The sequence below is a fragment of the Pristis pectinata genome, chromosome 30, assembly GCF_009764475.1.
Source record: "Pristis pectinata isolate sPriPec2 chromosome 30, sPriPec2.1.pri, whole genome shotgun sequence".
NCBI classification, from domain to species: Eukaryota; Metazoa; Chordata; class Chondrichthyes; order Rhinopristiformes; family Pristidae; genus Pristis; species Pristis pectinata.
The window spans coordinates 10,142,631-10,167,563 of NC_067434.1; the positions used below are offsets into that span (position 1 = coordinate 10,142,631).

Consider the following 24,933-nt stretch of genomic DNA (forward strand, 5'->3'; position numbering starts at 1 on the left):
GGTTCAGAACAAACATGAGGGGTATGTTTTTTTTACTGAGAGAGTGGTGGATGCCTGGAATGCGTTGCCTGATCGGATGGTGAAGGCAAATTCACTGGGGGCTTTCAAGAGGGGCTTGGATGGGCACATGAATGAGAGGAAAATAGAGGGATATGGGCATTCTGTAGGTAGGAGGGAATAGCTATGTCGGCACAACATTGTGGGCCAAAGGACTTGATCTGCGCTGTACTATGTTCTATCAGATCTGAGAAGAATTTTTTTCCACAGCGGGTGATCGGGGTCTGGAATGTGCTGCCTGAAGAGGTGGGGTAGGCAGATGCTCTCACATTTAAGAGACATCTGGACAAGGACTTCAATAGTCAAGGCATAGAAGTCCACAGACCTAATGCAGGTAAACAGGACATGATCGACTGATTAAGATGAGATATCTTCATTAGTCACATGTACATCAAAACACACAGTGAAACACATCTTTCTGCGTAGTGATTTGGGGGGCAGCCCGCAAGTGTCGCCACACTTCCGGCGCCAACATAGCATGCCCACAACTTCCTAACCCGTACGTCTTTGGAATGTGGGAGGAAACCGGAGCACCCGGAGAAAACCCACGCAGACACGGGGGGAACGTACAATGCTGAAGGACCTGTTTCTCTGCTGTACGAATCTATGAGATCTGAGTCACCATCTAAGCAGTCGATCACTTCCTTACCACCCATTATACTCTCACCTGCTTTCATCTTGAGAGACCTGCCTGCTTCTTACACATTAACAGGGGTTTTCACTGCTTGCTTTGAAATCCCTATCCCATCTTTTATTACTTTTGTTTAGTGCCATTGATTTTGCATTTTATTAAATTTCAACTTTTCCTGCAACTCTTACAAAAACAACAAGCATTTTTATTTCAAAAATGTTCCTCATGTACTAAAGGAAAAAGACTATGAATGTCAGATCAAGTGTTTAAATATTTCAATTGATGCAAAGTTCTCTTGACTTTTTTCTAAGCTTGACCTTCTGAGACCGTCAGCTTAAAATGGGACAGGCTGTCGACAAGAATGCAAGGCAAGTTCTTTGCTGTTATAAATCATAAAGGGAATAGCTGGTTCTGGGCAGCACGGTGCACAGCAGGTAGTTCTGCTACCTCCCAGATTCAATCCGGACCTCAGCTTGCTGTCTGTGTGGAGTCTGCACACTCTCCCTGTGACCACGCTTCCCCCTTGGTGCTCCGGTTTCTTCCCACGTCCAAAGCCTGCTAGTTAGTGGGTTAACTGGCCGCTGTAAATAGCCTCTAGTGTAGGTGAGTGGTAAGAGAATCAGGGGGAATTGTGTACGTGAGGGAGAATGGGTTATAGAGAAATGTAGGAGAATGGGATCGATGGCACTGCTCTGAGAGCCAGCATAGAGTCCATGGACTGAATGGCCTCCTTCTATGTCATTAGAAAAAATAATAAATCCCCACTTGCAGTGAAACCACCAGTTACTCTGGGATAGCTCAGGATCCAAAGAATTTGTGCACCCGCTCTGGAGCTGAGAACAGCGATATCAGTTTGCCGCTGTAATACTTCGCACTTTACCACTGCTGCCAAGTTAAAATGGTCACTGTCAACCTGACCAAGAGTGTGTTTGTGCAGGGGGAATAAACAACCTGGCATAATCTGCACTACAATAGCAGGTAGCATAACGCTATTACAATGCCAGCGACTGGGTTCAATTCCCGCCGCTGCCTGTAAGGAGTTTGTACATTCTCCCCGTGACTGCATGGGTTTCCTCCAGGTGCTCTGGTTTCCTCCCACATTCCAAAGATGTGCGGGTTAGGGGCTGTGGGCATGCTATGTTGGCGCCAGAAGTGTGGCGACACTTGCAGGCTACCCCCAGCACGTTCTTAGTAATGCAAAAAGCCGTATTTCACCGTGTGTTTCGATGTACGTGTGACTAATAAATAAATATCTTATCTTAGCTTATCTTATCTTATCATGAACTTGACAGTGATTTAAGCCATTCTGTTGTTAACATCAGGATCCATAAAATATTCCTGTGATCATTCATTGGTAGGAAAATTAAAACATTATTGATGTATCTGGTATAGCTGACAGACAACTTTCATTCACCGCATGAAATAAGTCTGTACTGGAGAATCTAAATGCATTGCAAATTATCCCAGTGCACTCTGGAAGTCAGCTACAACCATTCCCAGGTTACGAACGATTTTCAATTTTACAGACACTCATAAGTCGATTTGTCTATTAGTGAGTAAATACATAAAATCACTCAATACAGTAACCATAGCTCCACAGTATTGTAATGAATGGTATGGTTGAGAGCCAATTGACATGAACATTTATTTATTGCTTTCCCCTGCCTACTTACAATGGGCAGAATCAGGATGTCCCATGCTCAATGGCTAGCTTCAATGGGCTTGAAGTATCAGTGGAAGTTGCATTGTATAATAGAGTATTGTTGCACGAGTATCAATAGAAGTGATTGTTTAGTCAGTTGCCAAAGCAACACTGTTAAGTGGCCTCCCACAGTGAAACTGGCAGCTGGCATTCTTAAGAGACAATAGTATCGGATTATTGGAGGGAGGTTACATAGAACATAGAAAAGCTACAGCACAATTCAGGCCCTTCGGCCCACAAAGCTGTGCTGAACATGTCCATACTATAGAAATTACTAGGCTTACCCATAGCCCTCCATTTTTCTCAGCTCTATGTACCTATCTAACAGTCTCTTGAAAGACCCTATCGAATCCGCCTCCACCACCGTTGCTGGCAGCCCATTCCATGCAGTCACCACTCTCTGAGTAAAAAACTTACCCCTGACATCTCCTCTATACCTACTCCCCAGCACCTTAAACCTATGTCCTCTTGTGGCCACCAATTGAGGCCTGGGGAAAAGCCTCTGACTATCTACCCGATCAATACCTCTCATCATCTTATATACCTCCATCAGGTCCCCCCTCATCCTCCGTCACTCCAAGGAGAAAAGGCCAAGTTCCCTCAACCTACTTTCATAAGGCATGCTCCGCATTCCAGGCAGCATCCTAGTAAATCTCCTCTGCACCCTCTCTATGGCTTCCACATCCTTCCTGTAGTGAGGTGAAATTTTTTCATTTTCCTACCAATGAATGATCCTGATTGTTAACAACAGAATGGCTTAAATCACTGTCAAGTTCATGATAAGATAAGATAAGCTAAGATATTTATTTATTAGTCACATGTACATCGAAACACATGGTGAAATACGTCTTTTTGCATTACTAAGAACGTGCTGGGGGCAGCCCGCAAGTGTCGCCACACTTCCGGTGCCAACATAGCATGCCCACAGCTCCTAACCCGCACATCTTTGTAAACAAATTTTTTTCCCTAGACTGATTCTCTTTTCAATTTAAATTGGTAAGTTGGCTTATTATTGTCACATGTACTGAGCTACAGTGAAAAACTTTGTTTTGCATGCCATCCATACAGATCATTTCATTACACAGTGCATTAAGGTAGTACAAGGGAAAGCATTAACAGAATGCAGAATATTGCGTTACAGTTACAGAGAAAGTGCAGTGCAGTCAGACAATAAGGTGCAAGGCCATAACGAGCTAGATTATGAGGTCAAGAGTCCATTTTATCACACTAGAGGACCGTTCAATAGTTTTATAACAGTGAGATAGAAGCTGTCGTTGAGCCTGGTGGTACATGCTTTCAGGCTTGATGGGAGGGGGGAGAAGAGAGAATGTCCGGGGTGGGTGGGGTCTTTCATTATGTTGGCTGCTTTACCGAGGCAGCAAGAAGTGTCGACAGAGTCCATGGAGGGGAGGTTGGTTTCCGTGATGTGCTGAGCTGTGTCCACAACCCTCTGCAGTTTCTTGCGGTCTTGGGCAGAGCAGTTGCCATACCTAGCCGTGATGCATAATGATATCTATGGCAGCTCGTTCATATGTACAGGTGTCCATAAGCCAGCCGTCTGTGACCTGGGGAGGGCCTGCAATCAGCTATTCTGGGGTCAGTTCACAAATCCAGTGTTCCCAGTGCTGAGTCCCGCACAGGGAGGTATGATGCAGAATTAACACTGAACTGTAGACAGACTCTTCAAGCAAAACTATGGGAGCACCAGATCTCTGCATTTATCCAGCCACACTCCACAGGAAACAAATGTTTCTCTATATCCATCATTCTTTAATAACAAGAGTCTACTCCTATTAGACATTGGTTTTAATGCAGGTAAACGTCCAAAGTACTTTGCAATTAATCAAAAAACAACCCCGAGCCAAAGAAGAAACCATGAGTCTAGGTAAGTGAAAGGTCATCCAAGAAACACATTGAGGAGACAGGAAGAGAGGCAGCAGTTTGCATAGAAAATTCCAAAACCTAGGGAGACACAAGAGACTGAGATGCACTCCTCCCACTGTTCCCATCCGCCTACACCACCTCCCTTATTCGGTTCCATGCTCCACCTTCCTCTCCTATCAGAGTCCATCATCTGCAGCCCTTTGTTGCCTCCACCCATCACCTCCTGTCCTCTGCCGCTATCTCCACCCTTCCTTTGCCAACCGGACTCCATCTGCCAATCACCCTTCCTCACCTGGATCCACTTGTTGCTTGCCAGCTCTTGCTCCATCCCTCCCCCTCACCTCTTTTATATTGACTATTTCACCTCTACCCTTTCAATTCAGATGAAGGGTCTCGACCCGAAACGTCGACTGTCCATTTCCCTCCACAGATGTTGCCTGACCTGCTGCGTTCCTCCAGCAGGTTGCTTTTTGTTCCAAAACCTAGGGTCTTGGCAGCTGAGGTTGTAGCATCAGAGGCAGAGTGAAGAAATGAGGCTGCACAGGGCATGGGAGGGGAATAAATGAAAGGTGCCCGAGGCTTGGCGGGTCAGGAAGGCAAAAGACATGTGAGGTTCAGAGTGGAAGAGAAAACTTGGTCCCAGGCAGTCTAGACACTCATGACTCCAAAACACACACCTCTCTCTCACACACCTCGCATGCACCTCTATCTCGTGCGTGCAGCCCTCTCTCACACGAACGCACCTCTCTCTCACTCACTCACTCACCTCTTTCACACACACAGACCTCTCTCACACACGCACCTCTCTCTTACACACACCTCTCTCACACACGCACCTCTCACACACGCACCTCACACACGCACCTCTCTCTCTCACAGACCTCTCTCTCTCACACACCTCTCTTACACACCTCTCTCACACACACACCTCTCTCTCTCACGCACACCTCTTACACACACCTCTCTCACACACACCTCTCTCTCACACACTCCTCTCTTTCACACACCTCACTCACACACACACCTTTCACACACACACACAGACTACACACACTTACACAAAAACAGAAAAACACACACACACACACACCTCTCTCTCTCTCTCTCACACACACGTGAGATTGATGGTTTATTGGTCCACACTATGCTCAGAAATGTTCAGGTTTGTCCGTGTTGGATTGTGTATTGTTTTGTAAAACAAGGAACATTACAACAGATCCACAATCCAAATGCTTTACTGGAATATTGTCATACTTGAAGTCCAGGGGATGCAGTGCTGCTCAGAGGGAGAGTGCACGTAACGGGCTCTGGTATAAATAAGAATTATTTTTCCTCATCTATTTACACTCCTGGTGATTCATAAGACAATATCCAGGATAAATGCCTTTTACTGCTACCAATTCTACCTTGATCTGTTAGATACACCACATGTAATAAGGAAATTAGAGCAGAGAAATATAATTATACACTGTGGCAATAAAATGTAACCAGATCACCACCAGTTCTTTGGATCCAGCTGTGCAATATGAGAAGTGTTGATTCCCCCACAATGTGTCAATTTATTCAGGATTTCAGGATGTCACATATGTGTTTGTGCCAGGGCAGTCTATTCCTGAAATATATTAATTATTCTGTGTGATTTTGGATCTGTCTGATGTTTATGAAGACATTGATCCCTGCAGAAACCTTACAATTGCAACTCTAATTCATTTATACTAGTGTTAAATTGTGTGGTGGTTATCAGCAATTTAAAGGTTTGAATAGAAACCATTCCAGGAGAATAAACTACTTTTTTTCTGAACCAGAATTCTTTTGTATGGTACGTGAGATTTACAGTTTCCTTAAAGGGGGCAGATACGGAACAGTTCTCTTGTCTAATTACTCGGCGTGATTCAGATCACTGAATTTCTAACATAGGGCTGAGCCTGTCTCACCAGTCATGATCATTCAGCCCTCTTGTCACAGTGTGGATGGGAGATCAAAAGTGTGGGCATGAGGGAAGTGGCATTGCTGCACATGCAGGAAAGACAAATACATCCAGAACAGCAAGATTACAGTGTAGGCTGTCGTATTATCATCTCATCATCATCAATTGTGCAGGGAAGTGCCTGGGCCGGCTTCTAGATGGATGGACTTCACCTGCAAGTGACTGCTACCATAATCTAACTGGGGTGAAATCACTTTCATGGGTGGTATAATGCAGTGTGTAGGCTCTTGTGTCTGAACCCAACCATAGCAATGTGGGAAATTGTACTTAGTCAATCTGGTCGACTGTGGGTTGGAGCCAGAAAGACTGGGAGCGGCACTCTGTCACCCACAACTCTTAATGTCCCAGCGACTTCTGCAGAGTGAAATCTGACATACCTGACACTGAGCCACAGAAGCGTTTGTCAGGAGAGACTAACCACACAGAAAGAATGTGTAAAAGGCGGTGCAAGAGGTATAGGCGGAGGGGAAGAGGGAAGGAGCTCTACGAGGGCTTTGATCGCTGAAGACACAGATATCACGGGGGTTTCCTTCAGGTGCTTCATTTTCCTCCCACATCCCAAAATACTTACGGGTTGGTAGGTTAATCGGCCACTGTAAATTGCCCCCAGTGTGTAGGTGAGTGGCAGAATCTGGGCAGAGTTGATGACAATGTAAGGAGAACGAAAATCGTTCTAGTGGAGGATGAGTGCAAATGGGTGCTTGATGGTCAAGCATAGACTCAGTGGGCCGAAGGGCCTGCTTCCCTGCTGTTTCACTCCAAGGTCAAGGAATGATTAATATCGGAGTCATGTATCATTTAGTATAAGGAACCCATCAAGCCTACCTGGTCTGGCCTGCAGGTAACTCCAGTTCTGCTTTATGTACAGTATCTGAAGCTGAATTCTTTCAGGGTAACCATGGCTGTGCAATAAGAATTGCCTTTTCAATGATTCCCACCTTCCCACAACAAATATAAAAACAATTATATTTGTTTAAGTGTCTGAAGTGGAGTGTTATTAAATAAAATATTTCACCTGACAACATAATAGGAGTGTCATAAAGCTGAGGTAAATTTTAAGGAGATTGGGACTTGAAGGGTTGAGTTATAAGGAGAGAGTGGATAGGCTGGGACTTTTCTCCTTGGAGTGAAGGAGGCTGAGGGGTGACCTTACAGAGGTTTATAAAATCATGAGGGGAGTAGATAAGGTGGATGGTAACATTCTGTTTCCCAGGGTAGGGGAGTCTAAAACCAGAGAGCATAGGTTTAAGGTGACAGGGGAAAGATCTAAAGAGGGACCTGAAGGAAAACTTTTTCACACACAGGGTGGTGGGTACATGGAAACGAGCTGCCAGAGGAAGTGGTAGAGGCGGGTACAATTACAATGTTTAAAAGGCATTTAGACAGGTGCATGGATAGAAAAGGTTGAGAGGGATATGGGCCTAACGTAAGCAAATGGGCCTAACTAGCTCAGACAGACATCTTGGTCAGCATGGATGAGTTGGGCCGAAGGGCCTGTTTCCGGGCTGTACAACTCTATGAACATTTTATGGGGAGGCAGAGAGGTCTAGAGAGTGAACTCCAGGGCTTTGGGAGTTCAGGACATTGCTCTCAAAGAGTAGTGATTAAATTTTACACAGGAGCAAAAGGCCAGGGAGAGAGAGAGGTTTCTGTAGATCTCAGAGTGTTTGAGGGATGATGGAGATTCCAAAGAAGGTGGAGGCTGCAAGATGGAGGGTGTTGACAACACGGAGGAAAATTTCAAAACTGAGCTGTTACTCGTCTCGGAGCCAGAGTTTGCCAGTGAACAGAGGGGCGCTGGTGAGCAGTGTGACTGAGACATGGGCAGCAGTGTGGGTGATGTGAAGTTTACAGAGGACGTATCAAGCAGAAACCTGCCAGGACTCTACTGGAATAGAGACACAAGAGACGGCAGATGCTGGAATCTGGAGCAACAAACAATCTGCTGGAGGAACTCAGCAGGTCAAGCAGCATCTGTGGGAGGAAAGGAACCCACAGTAGAGCAGCAGTCTGCTGGAACAGTCAAGTCTGGACACAACAGAGGCAAAGGATCAGTTGATCAGTCTTGTCTGGGGATAACTGTGGTCAGGTAACTGCGATAATTAGCTGCTCTTCTTCAACACAGTGCCAATAGATCTTTTATCTCCATTTCAAAGAACAGAGCAGTAAGTTAAAGTCTGATTACTGACAGCAGAGTCCTCCCTCAGCATCACATTGGAACCTTGGCCAAGATTTTTGGGCACTTCAGGGTGGGATTTGTATCCAGAATCTGGCTGAATTTGAAGCTGAGTATATTACCAAATATGCCCAGGGTGACATATAACAGGAGTCAGTGGAGATTCTAAGTTGTTGAAGATTTCATTTGAAGAATTCCAAATGCTTGAAATGATCAGATTGATGCTTAAAGAAAAACCTTCAAAAATAATGAGCTGTAGCAGGAATTTTGGAAGGATCTCAGTTCCCCTTTGAATTGCATCTCAGGATATAATAACACTCGGTATCAATATTTCAATGGTGCAAACTTCAGAGGGTTCCCACTTTAATTAGCATCTAATTACTTGTGTCCAGTGATTTGTTGCATATATCACAGAGAATCCCAGCATCAGCATTGGTTTTATTGATGTTGGTTGCAGATAAACATTGGAGGTCAAACTCACAGAAACCTACTACTGAGCTTAAAAAGGAGGGTGAAGAATCTTCACAGCACTCCTTACGCAGAAGATATCTCAGTGCCTTCTACGATCTAATCCTTTTGAGGTGGTCGTTACCAGTTTACATCAATGTTAGAATATAGAACAGTACAGCACAGGAACAGGCCCTTTGGCCCACAATGTTGTGCTGAACTAATTAGGATAAAATAAGATAAGCTAATGATGCCTAATTAAACTAATCCCTTCTGCCTCCACATGGTCTATATCCCTCCATTCTCTGCATATTCATGTGCTGATCTAAGACCTTCTTAAGTAAGTGCTCCCAGCCTCCTTGCTTCTTTGGCTACTTGCATCCTATCCCATACCCTCCCTGATACTATCAGGGCTGCTAGTTTCTACAGGTTACACTGCTTCACCATTGAAACATAGATAGTTCCAGTCACTGGTCCTTCTAATGAGGTTACATTAGACCCAGATCTGTCCTACAATTGCTCATTAATTTCATAAAGTTAAATGGCAAATGGCGTATGAAGGAGAATCATTTTATTGAAGATAATAAAAAGTTGACAACAGTCTTGGGGATTCCAATAACCGCATCTGTTCAGCTTCACAGAGTGCCATGAAGCTGCCCCCTTCTGCACTGTAGTTGGAGAGTCATCAGCAATGCTATTCCTTCCTGTGTATGAACTGCTACCCTTGACCCTGTGGATCTATCCAGGACTGCTCCTATATCTTTGCAGGCCACCCTTAGCAACATCATCCAAAAACAGTCAATTTTTCACGCATACATGTTGACACCCAGCTCCAACTCACCAACACCTTTTTTGACCCCAACATTTTTTTCTTAATGTTAGACTTCTTTTTGTTATATATATTTTTCATATTTTATTACAAGGTAGGGGGCCATTCAGCCCATTAAGCTTATACTGTTTCTCTGAGCAATCCCATCAATGCCATTCCCCCACATAACCAACTCCCTATCACATGTCTGTCAACTCCCTGTCACCCACCTAAGCTGGGGGGAATTTACAATAGCCAATTAACTTGCCATTCAGCACACTGTGTGGGAGGAAACTGGAGCACCCAGGGGAAACCCACACGGTCAAAGGGAGAACATGCAAATTCCACACGGACAGCGGTGGAGGTCCGGATGGACCTCAGATGTGTTTGTCCAACGCCCACATTGAATGAGCAGACGTTTCTTCCTACTATTAAGAAGAGTGAAGCCATTGTCTTCAAACAACCTCTGCTCCTTTCCACTGTCAATTCCAGTCACTTGCAACTGAGGCTGCCTATTACCCTAAGTGTAATGTATTTGACACCAGTACATTCAGTCTTGTAACCTCATTGATGTCTCAGTTGTGATGGTAGCACTCCTAGTTGACCTCCCTTGTTTTATTCTTCTCGAACTTGAGACTGCTCAAAACTCTAGAACCCATGTACTCACAATGTCCACTTCAGCCATCATTCCTCAGCCTGCTGACTTTACAGAGATTCCCAGTTAAGCACACCTCAACCTTAAAGTTCTCATCCTTATTTTTGAATCTCTTCCTGACCATGTCAGTCCCTACTCCTGTGATATCCTACAACCCTGTGAGATTCCTGCATTCCTCCAATTTTGACCTCTTGATGCAACCTACATTTATTCATCCTACCATTGTATCTTCGGCTGCCAAAGGCTTAAACTTTGGAATTTTGGTAATTTTTGTGTAATTTATTCCACTTCTCTACCTAGTATGAGCTGATGTATTTGTGGAGGTGCTACAAGGCAAAGGGACTGACAAATGGAACTTGGAATATACGCAGGGGAGGTTTACAAGATACCTTGAAGGCTCTACATAAATTCCCTATATACCTTGGCAGAGGTAGCACAGAATGAAAATAATTGGCAAAATGGGAAGAGGTCTGAATTTCATAGCTTGTAGGGTGACAGAGGCAGGAACCCTCACTGCACTTAAAGAGTAATTGAATGTGTGTATTCAAAGACTCATGACCTGTGGGGTTACAGACCATATTGGAAGGCGAAATTAGAATGGGTATGGACATGATGAGCCAAATGGCCTTTGATGTCAATTCTATACTCCTTAAATCCCCTCTCCTTAACCATTCCTTTAGTCACCCTGCTCTGACTTCTCACATGGGCCAGTGCTAGTTCGCCTGCTAATGCTCCTCCAAGCCCCTTGAACAATTTGCTACATCAAAGGGTTTGACTTGTTTTTGGATGTTGACTGAAATTCGCAATCTTTAGTTGAAAATAAGGATTATAATTTTACGTTGAGATGTTGCTCACCTGGAGCCTGGATAAGGCTGGCAAGCTGAGGAATAATGAGCGTGTGGGACGCTGTAAACTTGGAGAGTTTTGTGAGTGTTGTGTGACGTAAGGTTTCATGGTGAATCTCTCTACACCGTTTGGCTAGGAATGTGGATTCCAGCTGCAGTTCCACACTCCCCACTTTCCCTCTGCACTCTGATTACAAAAGGCAGCATCCAGCTAAGCCAGGCAAAACTTCAGCAGCAGTTGTTCAGAAATCAGTAAATCACTTAACCTCTGCACTTACAATTGCAATGTTTAAAAGACAGGTACGTGGACAGGAAAAGTTTAGAGGGATAAGGGTCAACTGCAGGCAAACGGAACCAGCTCAGGAAGGCACCTTGGTTGGCAGGGACAAGTTGGGCCGAAGGGCCTGTTTCTGTGCTGCATAACTCTATGACTCTAACCTGCTAAATATTGACCAAGGCTGTTTGATGCTGCAGTGTACTTCAGTTTTAACTGCAATTGTTCAGATTATATGAAAAACTTGAAAAAAAAGTTTAGTCCTTTCAGTTGATGAACATATAGAAATTCATCCACAGTAAAGTGTCAGGTGCAAGCACGCTGGAGACTACATTTCCAAAATATCACTCCATTGACTCGGATGAAACTAAGTTTCCAAAGCAGAATTATTACTGTACCACACATCTACGCCTGTGTCAGACACAAACTAAACTCTCCTAATAAGTCTGAAGGGATGTGACTGAGAGGAAAGAGATGTCTTTTACTGCAGAAACTGAATCAATTCTAAAAATTATCTTCACAGATCCTATGTTATGGAGACAGACTATAAATTATCCCTAAGAACCATGAGAGCCATGCCAGTGCATTGCTCGCTCTCTAAACACCAGCCCCTACCATCTGTCATGAAGCTGTAGTCCTTGGGTGCGACAGCAGAGGTGGTTGCCATGGAATCATCAGGATATTCATCTTGTTTCCATTGTCGACTATCGGTGAGAATGGGCCCCTGTCGGTTTCCATTCCCAGGACTTCCAGCTGTCACCTGATGTCCTCTCTCAAGAACAAGCCGCACCACCTGAAAAAGAGATGCAGACCGATCGAGTGAAATGTCTGCAACCCAGCTGCGCACGAAGATCGTTGCCATCACAGAGCTTGCCTCACAGGCCCTTGTATCTCTACATGGTATAGAACTCCCAAGTGAAAAACCAACAACAGAAAGCTGATACGGAGATGAGCAAGTGTAAGGAACGCATCATGTTATCCATTGACGACCCTTGTCAACCCAATTTACAGTGTAAACTGAAATAATGTGCAGATTATGACAGGTGCATACTTTAAGTTTCTGCAGGCTTTATATGATGTGGACAGACCTCTTCCCAGCTGGCCCTTTCTCCTGTTGTAGAAATCTCCCTGACAGTACAAGTTTATTTGTAATTTCATGGGGTTGGTCACAAACGTTCGACACAGATCATCCGTTGTCACCCACCTAATACATCTCACTTTTGATGCCTGAATGAGTTAAGACAGCAACAGGATTGGGGCCAAATCTTTTCCATTTATCATTAGACCTTAAGGAAAATCTGATTCATGTATGTTATCCTCACTTGAGAATTTAGTCTCAGAAATAGTGGAATTAATTTTAATGGAGTAATATTAGAATATGTTCCTTAATTTTTTTGTGTAAATGGAACACTTTCTGAAATTCAGTGAGCTGATCTGATGTTGAAAAGGGCGCTGACTTCATGAGAGGAGATTTTTGGAGCTTGCTTTGGATACAGCAAACTTCACTTGGAGACAGCTCCCCTTTACAAAGATCACAGGCTTAATTGAAAAATTATCTGGCAAATCAGACACATACAGAGATGGAGTGAAGCAGTCCAGGTGTAGTTCCACTGTGTCACAATGGCTATCAGTCTTTCGCTCACACGTGAAGCTTTTCTGATCAAATTGGCCCACAGCTGCTTTTCATTCCCCAATGTGAAAGGAAGTTTGCTTAACCCAACTGTCTAGAACTGATCTAATACAATACACATATACCTAGACACAACATATTCACAGGCAATTCTGTTACACCAGAATGACAGTTTCCAGCATAATGAAGGTTGTGGGTTCAATTCATAAAATTGTAAGGACACAAGAAGCAGGAGCAGGGGCTCAGCAGCTCCAAGAGCCTGTTCCACCATTCAGTAGGATCATCGCTCTTCTGCTCTTCGTCTCAACTCCATTCTCCAATTATCCCCCAGTCCAAAAATCTGACATGATCCGCCTCGAATATATTCAATGATCCTGGCTCCACAGTCTCTGAGACAGCAATTCTCTGAGAGAAATTTCTCCTCATCATAAAGGAGATATCCATTATTCTGAAGCTATGTTTTCGACTTCCAGATTCCCCCAATAGGACAAACATCTCTCAGCAATTACCTTCTCAAGGCTCCTTGGAACCTTGCATCTTTAATAAGAGCTCCTCTTTAGAATGAGTACAAGCCCACATTTGTATTCCTTATTAGGGACGGCATAGTGCAGCTCGTAGAGCCACTGCCTCACAGCTCCAGTGACCCAGGTACAATCCAGACCTTGTGCTCTGTCTGTGTGGAGTTTGGACGTTCTTTTTGTGATAGTATGGGTTTTGTTTGGGTGCTCTGGTTTCCTCCCACATCCCAAAGATGTGGTTGGAAGGTTAATTGGCTACTGTAAGTTGCCGCTAGTTTGTAGGTGAGTGGTTGAATCTGGGCAGAGTTGATGATAATGTGGGGAGAATAAAAAATGGGATTAATGTAGGATTTGTGTAAATGGGTTCTTGATGGTCAGTATGGACTGAATGGGCTGAAGGGCCAGTTTCCATGCACTATCTCTCCGTGGTTCTATGATTCTACTTTGTGACAACCCTTCATCCCAGGAACCAATCTCTGAACTGACTTTAATACAAGTATATCCTTCCTTAAACCAAAACTCTACATCAGATGTGATCTCAGCAAAACCCTGCACAATTTCATTAAGACTTGCCAACATTCCTACTCCATCCCCTCTGCAATAAAGGCTAGCAACCCATTTGCTTTCACAATTAATTGGGGTACTTGAATCTGTAAAATTTTTGCCTGCTCACTTAACCTATCTACATTACTTTGAAACTCTGTGTCCACATTACAATCTACTTTCCCACATATCTACATATTAGCAGCAAACTTGGCTATAACACAGCCAGCCTCTTCCTCTAAGTCACGGATATCGTTTGAATAGTCGGGGCCCTAATGTTGATCCCTGCGGCACCCCATTACTTACAGTAGATCTTGCCTCTCTGAAGTCGACTGATTTATCTCATCTCTGTTTTCTCCAAGTTGGCCAATCCTTTATCCATGCTAATACATTACCCTCAATGCCTTAAGCTCTTATGCAGTAAGGTACCTGATTGAACGCATTTGGAAATCCAAATATACTACTCCCTTTAATTCTGCTTAATCCAGACCGCTTGTCACATCCTCAAAGAATTCTAATAAATTTGTCAAACATGATTTTCATTTCATAAAACTACATTGACTATGATCGATTATATTATGATCTTCCAAACCTGCTGCTAAGTACTTCCTCAACAATAGATCTCAGTATTTTCCCACTGACGGATGTTTGGTTAACTGACCTATAGATTCCTGCTTTCACTCTCCCTCTTTACTTGAATAGAGGTATTACGTTCAGTTTTCCAATCAGCTGGGACCTCTCCAGGATCGAGGCAATTTTGGTAGATCACAACCCACTCTTCTCTCCTCTCCCCTCAGGCAGAAGATACAGGAGTCTGAGGGCACATACCACCCGGCTCAAGGACAGCTTATATCCCACAGTGATAGGACTATTGAACGGTTCCCTTATACGATGAGATGGACTCTTGACTTCACAATCCACCTTGTTCTGACCTTGCACCTTATTGTCTACCTGCACTGCACTTCCTCTGTAGCTGTGACACTTTACTCTGTACTGTTATTGTTTTTACCTGTACTACCTCAATGCACTCTGTACTAACTCAATGTAACTGCACTGTGTAACGAATTGACCTGTACGATCGGTATGCAAGACGAGTTTTTCACTGACAATAATAAATCAATACCAATACCAATCTCTGCAGCCACTTCCTTTCAAACCCTAGGACACCAGCCACCAGATTCAGTAGATCTGTCACCCTTAAATTTATATGGTGCCTCGAGATAATGATTGTATTAACTACATCCCTTTTCTGCCTAATTTTTCAATATTCTTGGAATGTTCTTAGTGTCTTCTATATGAAGAAAGATATAAAATGTTTGTTCAATGTCTCTACCACTTAAGAGTCATGAAGAAATACAGCATGGAAACAGGCCCTTCAGCCCAACTTGTCCATGTTGACTATGGTGCCCACCAAGCTCGTCCCATTTTCCTGCATCTGGCCCATATCCCTCTAAACCTCTCGTATCTATTTCTCCAAAAGCTTTTTGAATGTTGTTATTGTACCTGCCTCAACCACTTTCTCTGGCAGCTCACTCCACACGCTGCGTGAAGCACCACCCTCTGCATGAAGAAGATGCCCCTTAAGTCCCTTTTAAATCTTTCACCTTAAACCTATGCCCCCTTGTTTTTAGTTCCCCTTCCTTGGGAAAGAGACTGTGTGTGTTCACCCTATCTGTACCCCTCACTGCTTTATCTCCCATTATTAATTCACAGCGCTCATCCCCCAAGGGACTTTATCTACTCTCTTCCTTTTTATATAATTGTAGTAGTCCTACTGCCTACAGTTTTTGGTTCTTACTGGTTTACTCACATTATCTATTTTCTCCCTTTATATATTATTTACTTAGTCACCCTTTGCTGGTTTCTAAAATGTTATCAATCTTCTGATCTACTGTTAATCTTCACAACACTGTGTGCTTTATCTTTCAATTTGGCATTGTCCTATCTTAGCCGCAGATGATCATTGTCCTTGCAGTCTTTATTTCTAATGGAATACATCTTTGTTCAGAATTTCGCCATTTTTCCTTTAACATCTGCTGCTACTTACTTTACTACCTTACCTTTTGAGCTCTTTTCCCAAGGCATTTCAGACAACAATGTTTTTACATTTTTGAATCATCTTTATTTACGATTAAGACACACTTTCCCACAAACCTCCTTGCTCTCAAAATGAATATGAAATTCTATGATGGTGTGATCGCTCTTCCCCAGACAATCCCTTACTGAAATGATCCCACTGTGGATATTGCAGAGTGGTGCTGAGGGAGTGCTGCACTGATGGTGGTGCTGTATTATGGATGAGGTATTAAAGTGCAGCCCTGATCACTCTCAGAGGGGACTCCAAATGGACCCACTGCACTGTTTCAAATCGGACTTCATTCGCCTCTGCCAGTATCTGCTGATGCATGTATGAGTTGGGCCGAAGGGCCTGTTTCAGTGTTGTATTACCCTATGAGTCCATGACTCTATCTCAATCTATGGGTATATATCAAATTTTATTTGACAATGCTCCTATGAAACATCTCAGTTACTATTACTATGTTAATGAGTGCTAAATTAATTCATATTGCAATTGCTTATCATAATTAAGGAGAATCTTAAAAGAGGAGGTTTAGGGAGAGAATTCCAAAACTTCAACAGAAAGCTTGGCAGCCAGTGATGGGATGAAGCTAAGTAAGGATATATGCAATGCAGAGTTAGTGGAGGATCGCAGGGATGGAGTACATTATAGGGATTGAGATAATTGATCTGAAAAACTCCATCAAATGATAAAAACTTACCTTATGCTGTGTTATTATCAATGACTGGCCAATGAATTATTTTAATGCAAATATTGCAATCTTTTGTACTAGTGATATCCAAGTGCTCAGATTCACATTTCTAATTTTTTTCAATATACGGTTGTACTGCACCAATATTTATAATATTTAATCATTGTAACATGTGTTTGAATCTTGATGGTGTACCAATAAATGCAAATTTATGCATGAAAAATGACTTAGGGTTTATTTTAAAGATGAAATTTCATTAAGAAAGTCATTAATATTTAGCAATTTGCTACAGTAATGTGAAATAAACATTAGATTTTGTATATGGGCTAAAGATCATGGGTCTACTTCCTTGGTTGAGCAAACCTGGGATAAAGAGTTCCACCAAGAGTATTGCTGAGATTTAAATAAAACGATATTTGGCCAGGTAATTTCAAAGCTCCCAGCTGCATTATATTCATAAGGAGTTCTGATTAATATTCAGTACTGTTAGATATACATATTTAATATGCAAATTTAATAGAATTAACCCATAATTTCCTGGAACACCCAGGGACAAAACATAAAATGATTCACAACAGGATTGCAATATCTGCCAATGAATGGGTTTATGAACTTCATTTAATTTTGGGTGGTCATGTTCTGAGCCTTGCGTGGGCAGTAAGGCTTACCGTTATAAACAGCATTGTTGAGATTTTAAAAAGCAATGCTGAATACTGAGCTGCAGAAACAAAGAAAAAGAGAAAAGGTTCAGAAGGCGGATGGACAGCTTGAAGGATCCAAGTGCTAGGACATTCGAACTCAAGGAGAAATTCCCAATGGAGTGGATGGAATGAAGCTAAGTTTCCGACAGAGTAAACTCCTCACACACAAGGACAATATTGCAAAGGCTAAAAACAAACAGTGCTGGAATATTCATCGTCATAAAACTTTTCTGTCATATCATTTTTGCCTCCTATCAGCTTCTGTAACCTCACACTATCCTGTTAGCCATTCTGTCTCCCCTGCCATCCACTCTATCACAGACGGACCCTTTAGTCCTCTGAGCCCCTCTCCACTTGCTCTGCATCTTAAAACCTGCTCACTTCTAGTTTTTCCCTATTCCAATGGAAGGTCACTGGCCTGAAGTATTAACTCTGTCTTCCCCCTTTGGACCTGATGAATATTTCCGGTGTTTATGGAAACTGACTCCATTCTGTAGGGCTTTGTATATAATTAGGGCTATCACTGCGGGCAGAAGTAACATCAAGTTATGGCAACAAAGGAGACAAAAAACGAATTACAGTAAAGCTCAGATAATCCACTTTCAGACAATTCAGAAATCCAAAAGGTTCAACTTCTGTCTCACCTAGTAATGTTTGTCACACTTCCTTTCCACTCTCCATGGGGCCCAGATCCCATGGAGGGCTCCGTGTACTCCCTCCCTACTCACTGGGGTCCAGGGACTCACACCCCCTTCCTTCACCGGGCCCTGGTTCCCACACTCCATTCATTGCCTCAAGAAGGCAACATTTATCATCAAAGATCCCCACCATTCGGGCCATGCCATCTTCTCACAGCTACCATCGGGCAGGAGGTACAGAAGCCTGAAGTCCCACACCACCAGGTTCAAGAACAGCTACTTCCCTTCAACCATTTGGTTCTTGAACCAACCTTCACAATGCTAATCACAACCTCAGTATAGCAACGCTATGACCACTTTGCACTACAATGGACTTTATTTCTTTTGTTCTAATTGTGTTCTTTCTTGTAAAAACAGCATATATGTCTGAGTTATGTTTTTCTTGTGAATGTTGTGTATCAGACGCCATGTGCCTGTGATGCTGCTGCAAGTAAGTTTTTCATTGCACCTTTGCACACATGTACTTGTGCAGATGACAATAAACTCGACTTTGGCCTTGGCTTTGACTTTGACTCATTGGAGCCGCAGTTCCTGCACTCCCTTCCTTCACCCTCACCAGGGCCCTGGTTCCTGCACTCCCACCCACCCTGGTTCCTTTGCTCCCTTTCAACTTACGTCGTTCACTGGGAAATGTATTATGATACTGTGTTGCATCTAAAACAAAAATCAATCCAAATTCTGTTGGGGTATTAGTGGAAATAATTTCCAATCGTCCAGAAAATCTGCCAGTCCAACACCACCAAAGTCCCGAGAATGCAGGACAAATGGAGTTTTACTGCAATGGGCTTGCTTGAAGAATGAGTATTGGCCAAGAGCTGAGAAGAACATTTCCTTCTTCTTCAAACAATATCTTGATTGTTCAGTGGGAGGACAGGGCCTCCACTTAATCAGATTTGATTCAGAATGAACATATGCGACATAGTTTTACACCGATGATCCTCAAACCATAGCACATAGTTTGCTCTCCATTGTTTTCTGCCAATTTCCTTTTTAATTGAGAAATTTAGTTGAAGGGCCAGAGCTGGTAGCGCAAGAAAAAGGAGCAAAGTAGTACTTAAGTAACCTAAGCTAGGGATTAAAATCTACAGACTGTGCGGTAATTATGCATGAGTGCCGATTACTGAACTATAAATATAGACCTCTCTGCACGAATCATGTCTTAACTCTTTCTGACTCAGGAAGCTGAATAACCCCATGGCACAGAGAAACAATGTTGAAGATCAGACTCTTCTTCCTGCACCCAGTTCACTTGCCTGTTCACTGAAGATAAGCCTGCCATCGACGACAAGTGGATCTGTCTGAAGAACATTCAGAGAGAATTCTGTGTGACTCACTTTCAGATAGACCGTTTGTTATGGCTTCCAAAAACATTGGAAGGTGCAGTCAGCCTGTGATCACTGCTGCAGACTTAAGCTGGATGTCAAGTACACCACAGTCAAACGATGAGAGTCAGTACTATTTTGTAAGAATAGAAAGAAGGTACAATTGACTTGACCCAACTAATTCTGAAGGGGTGGGGCAGTACATTTCAGAAATGGATTTGGTTGTGTGATGTCGGCCATACTGGTATGGGAACAGTTATAGCCCATCTTTCATTAACCTTTAACTAAATGGCTTTGAGTTATTTGTTTGATTTTCTTAATCAATTGATGATGACTTGAACATTAGATAGGGATAGACTGGGTACTAACTCAGAATAGAAAACACATTCTGTACTGTCCTGGCATTTGCTGATGATGTGGCCCTTGTGAGTGATCCTTACAAGGGCATGTCCAAGAATCCCAAGGATTTTTGTAAGAAGATGGGTCTTGAGGTCAATATCAATAAAACCAGGTTTTTATACAACTTTTAAAAACAAAAGTTTCATTTTGACATTACCTACACTATCTATCACCTCATGGAGCAGATTATTCTTTGAAGAATTGTTCCCCTCACTGGTGCCTCTAACCCCGATGGGTAGGAAGGCTGTTGCCCCAATGAGCCTGTGGTGACCAACTTCACATGTTGACCACAAACGTTGAAGGTGGATTCCACCAAGTTTAAAGGGGGCGAAGGAAACAGAACCTGGTGGGTTTTAGAGAGTGGGAGCGGGTCCCCAGTGAGTTCCAAGGGAGCATGGGAACGGGAACCCTGCAAGTTTAAAAGGAGAATGGGAATGGGACTCCATTGAAGTTAAAAGGAACATGAGAACTGGGCCCTGGAGGGTGGGAGACAGGGCTGCAGTGTGTTAAAAGCCCCAGTGAGTGGAAGGGAGAGTGGCAATCAGTACCCAGTGAGTAAGAACAATTGGAAAGCAGATTATCAGAGTTTTACTTTATTAATTTAAATTTCACGGACTAAATTTCACAGGATTTGATCTCAGGACTCCAAATTATTTGGGATTTGGGCCAAATGCAGGCAAATGGGAGTAACTCAGTGAGGTAACTTAGTCGGCACGGGCAAGTTGGGCCCAAGGGCCTGTTTCCGTGTTGTACAATTCTATGAGTCTAAATCCATGGTCTCCAGACAGGAGCCACATTCATGGACCCATCATCCTCTTGTGAAGACGTCGGAGGGAAGGGCTCAGTCCCATGCTATTGTTGCTTCTTCATTGTGGATGTTTTTTAACAACGGATCAATGGGTGTTGACCTGAGGGGTAAGCTCAGCAAACCATGAACACTCAGCAACGCACTGCTCCAAGGGTCTGTCACCACTCCACTGCTCTCCAACATCTACGTGAGCAATAAGCCGGCTACAACACTGAGGAATTTTGCTTACACTGAGGATGTGGATCCTGGGACACAAGTAAAATCTGTCAGGGACCTGGGGGGACAATGGACCAAGCTGCAGTGGCTGAAGTCTCGCAGAAATGGAGGCTACAACCAAACCAGCAAATACAAGGTCACTGAGTTCCACCTCACCAACCCCCCGCCTATCACAACACTTGGAGAGAAACTATGGGCCCAACCCAACATGAACAAACCTTAGTGACCTCTGCCCCTCTCACCACCATCTGCTGCCAAGACCAAAACACAAGACTAACATGATCCACAAACGTACCCACTGCCTGGTTCATCAGTGTGAGAGCACTATAGACTTCCACTCATACTCATGGACTTTACTGCAGAGTACCCTGGTCTCACTTGGTTAACATAATGACAGGGCAGCTGATCTTAGCCAGATGGAGAGTCACCAGAATCTTAATGATGACCCAAACTCAATGGCTTCCAGTGCTACCAAGCATTACCCCTCCTCTCAACTGTTGATGCGCTGTGATACACATGCATGGTCTGTAACATATACTTAATGATTTAATGCACAGTTCTCAGGGAATCCTCTCTGGTCTCAGTACTTTCACCTAGTCAGTTGCAACAGTGACAGCAAATGGAATAAAACTCAACTCATTCCAGATGCAATGGCTAACCACCCTCAAAGGACATGAGTGGTTTGAAACAGGATCCAAACAGTGCATGGGTAATGTGACTGCTTAATGCATAGGAAACAAATCAAAGTTCCCCTGCTTGGCAATGGACCACATCACCATGTCCTCTCGTCAAACAAGTTCCACTGGGGTATCATTGAGATAAATTCTCTGTCTTTGTAAAGAGTGTACAGTGGCCTACACTCCTCAGAATAAATCGATGAATCTCACTCCAGGCAGAAAGCTCTTTGAAGGTAACTAAGAGAAAACCACATTCTTATATCTGGAGTCACATGCAAGTCACAGTGGGTACAGCTGGCAGATCTTCCCTGAAGGATATTTATGACAGTCTTTTAGTCAATCCAGAAGTTTTGTTGTCACCTCTACAAGTATATCCTTTTATTACAGATTTATTTTATTTTAAATTCAAATTCCACAGCTAGTTTGCTGGAACCTGAATGTACAATGATAGACCAGTATCACAGTCCTCCTGACTACTAACCTAGTATTCCAAGCACTGTAGTACCATGTTTCTCTTCGCACCCTTCTGTCTCACCTTGATCACATGATGTTGAGCCAGACAAGACCAGAGGGATGGGAATTTCTCTTGGGCACACCCTACCATTTCTTGCTTTCCTACTTCAGACCACTTTCACATTGTCACTACAGTTCTTGCCTCCATCTCAGACAGTTAGCTCTCTGCACCTATATCACCTTGTTACAAGGAACACAATGACCAGGAAAGGTCAGTCAATACTCCAGTGAGAGCTTTTTAACCTATTGCTCCCAGATGAAATGATCTCCAATACATCACCTGCTGTGATGAACTGACGAGACAGCAGGAACGTACCTGTCCTGTGTTCTTCAGACGCTCAATAGCTTGCTTATGTGTGATGCCTTGCAAACTGAATCCATCCACCTCCTGCAGACGATCACCTGTCATAAAGAAAGTCAGGACTGACGTGACATTTATTTCTTAATATCAAAACTTCACAGGAGTTCCTTTGTATTTTTTCACCTTAAGCCAAAAGTCAGACTCAACTAGTACCAAATGCTATTAAAGGCCTAGGACGAAACCTCGTTGTTCAATCCCACATTTTCCAGACAAAGGGTTGGGTGGGAGGGGAAATTCATTGGGACAATGCAGGCCTGAACAAAGTGCCCAAAATTAGGCCTCAGCCTTCAAAGTGATGTGGCTGAGCAGCTAGTGTATGTTGGGCCTCTTCGGAAAGCCTGAACACTTGTCCGGGACTCTTGCCTCAACTTCTGAGGTGTCAGGTCAGACAGAGTGGGAGAGTGGGGAGGAGAGGAGGCCTTGTTTGGAAATTACAAGCTGAAGATTAAAAACAAACCCCAACTTAATGGTCCCCAATAGTGCTAGATATTGCTCTTCCTCACGATCAATGACACACACAGAGGTTCCGCAAATTGTCAGTAGCTCATTGGAGCCTTTCTGACCACCTTGTTCCCCTAACCTGCTGCACTGTTTCCAGGGCCCCTTCCAAGTCCCACTATCCTCTCTTCATTGGTCCAGCTGCTGTTTCATTAGTGACAGCAGATGGACCAATAACAGAGACTGAAAGAGGAAGTCATTCAGGACCCAGCCCATAGGTGGTTCTAAACAGCATCTGAACAGCTCACGGGTTACGTGGCCATTCTGTGCATTAATGGCAAATCAAAGACCTTTCTATTCTGAGCCGATAAAATGCCTCTGCCCAGAGCAGACCTCCAACTTTGCCAGATTACCGTCATCACTCTCACACACCAGTCATGCTTGGCTTTAACACAGTGCCACTAGCAGCTGGTCAAGGGCAGTGTGGTGTTTGTACTTAACATGGAAGTGGATTGGCATTTGCCCGAATGGTGAATGGAGCGCATCCTGGATTTGAATGCATGTGGTTGAGATGCAAGGCTGGGATCTGGTCATCCACAATCCACTGGTACAGCCAATCTGTTAAAGCCAATGCAGTGGGAATGGTATCACTCCAAGTGTCCAGTGCAGGTGTGTCAGAGGACACACGAGAGACTGCAAATGCTGGAACCTAGAGCAACACCCAAATTGCTGGAAGAACTCAGCGGGTCAGGCAACATCTATGGAGGGGAAGGGACAGTCAACGTTTTGGGTCGAGACCCTTCATCTGGACTGGGATCGAATGACTAATGACCGCCTGTCCACATGAAGGGTCTCGGTCCGAAACGTCGAGTGTCCATTTCCCTCCATAGATGCTGCCTGACCTGCTGAGTTCCTCCAGCGCTTTGGGCATTAGAGGACAACTGTTGATGCAAGCTCATCCAGAATAGTCAAGCACCTTGTTGAGTGATTCAGAAAGCAACCCCCCTACCTTTCCTGATGTGGCCATCCAGATCTGCTGCTCCTCCAGGTATGATCGCTTTCACATAGATCCCACCTTGCTTCACGCTGGTATTCACACCTCCCTATAGACCACAACAGAAGCTGCTTTAAAAGATGCCCTTTCCCTTTGGAGACATGCTCCCTCCTTGGCTGCTGGCTTCCAGATCGAGGGGGCTCACCAATCAACTCCCTGGCATCACCACTGATAAATCATCGGTGAAGGGGAAAGGTTTACCTCTGCTGCCACCTGTCCTTTTCTAAGTGAAGATATTTAGTAGATCAATTCATTATATTGATCAGTCAGTGGCAAAATGCAGCACACTGTTTAATCTATATCTTCAGTGGGGTCTTCATTCACTTGATAAACTTGTTCCAATAACTCCGAGGATGATTCCATCCAACTACCGCAGCGATTCCAAATCCTAATCCAGTAAATTCCTATTGTTTTACTGCACCTTTCTTCAGATCCCATCTGAGTTTACCCAATCATGGCTTAGGCCGTCCACGGTGGCGCCATGGTGGTGCAGCTGGTCATGCAGCTGTCTCACGGTTCCAGCGACCCAGGTTCGGCCCTGACCTCGGGCGTCAGGATGAAGTTTGCACATTATCTCAGTGACCATGTGGGTTTCCCCCAGGTCCTCCAACATCCCTAAGACATCCTGGTAGGTTAGTTGACTGATGCAAATTACCCATGAGCGTAGGTTAATAGTCAAAGGAATAAAGGGGGAATTGATGGACGTGCGAGAGAGAATAAGTTGTGAAGGTGTGGGGAAGAATGGAGAGGAGGCAGAGGACTGATAGCATTGCCTTGAGTCATATACAGCACAGAAACAGGCCCTTCGGCCCAACTCA

The 24,933-nt window shown here is 43.8% G+C and overlaps 1 protein-coding gene across 1 annotated transcript in view; it reads right to left on the bottom strand.

Moving 5' to 3' along the window:
• LOC127584570 (tyrosine-protein phosphatase non-receptor type 13-like) overlaps positions 1-24,933 on the bottom strand; it is a 307,142-nt gene that overhangs the window by 121,522 nt on the left and 160,687 nt on the right. Inside the window, exons 24-26 of the mRNA XM_052041344.1 lie at positions 24,071-24,164; positions 22,579-22,664; positions 12,082-12,259 (exon numbers count right to left, since the gene is read on the bottom strand). Coding sequence (XP_051897304.1) covers positions 12,082-12,259; positions 22,579-22,664; positions 24,071-24,164 — 358 coding nt within the window. The remainder of the gene's footprint in view (positions 1-12,081; positions 12,260-22,578; positions 22,665-24,070; positions 24,165-24,933) is intronic.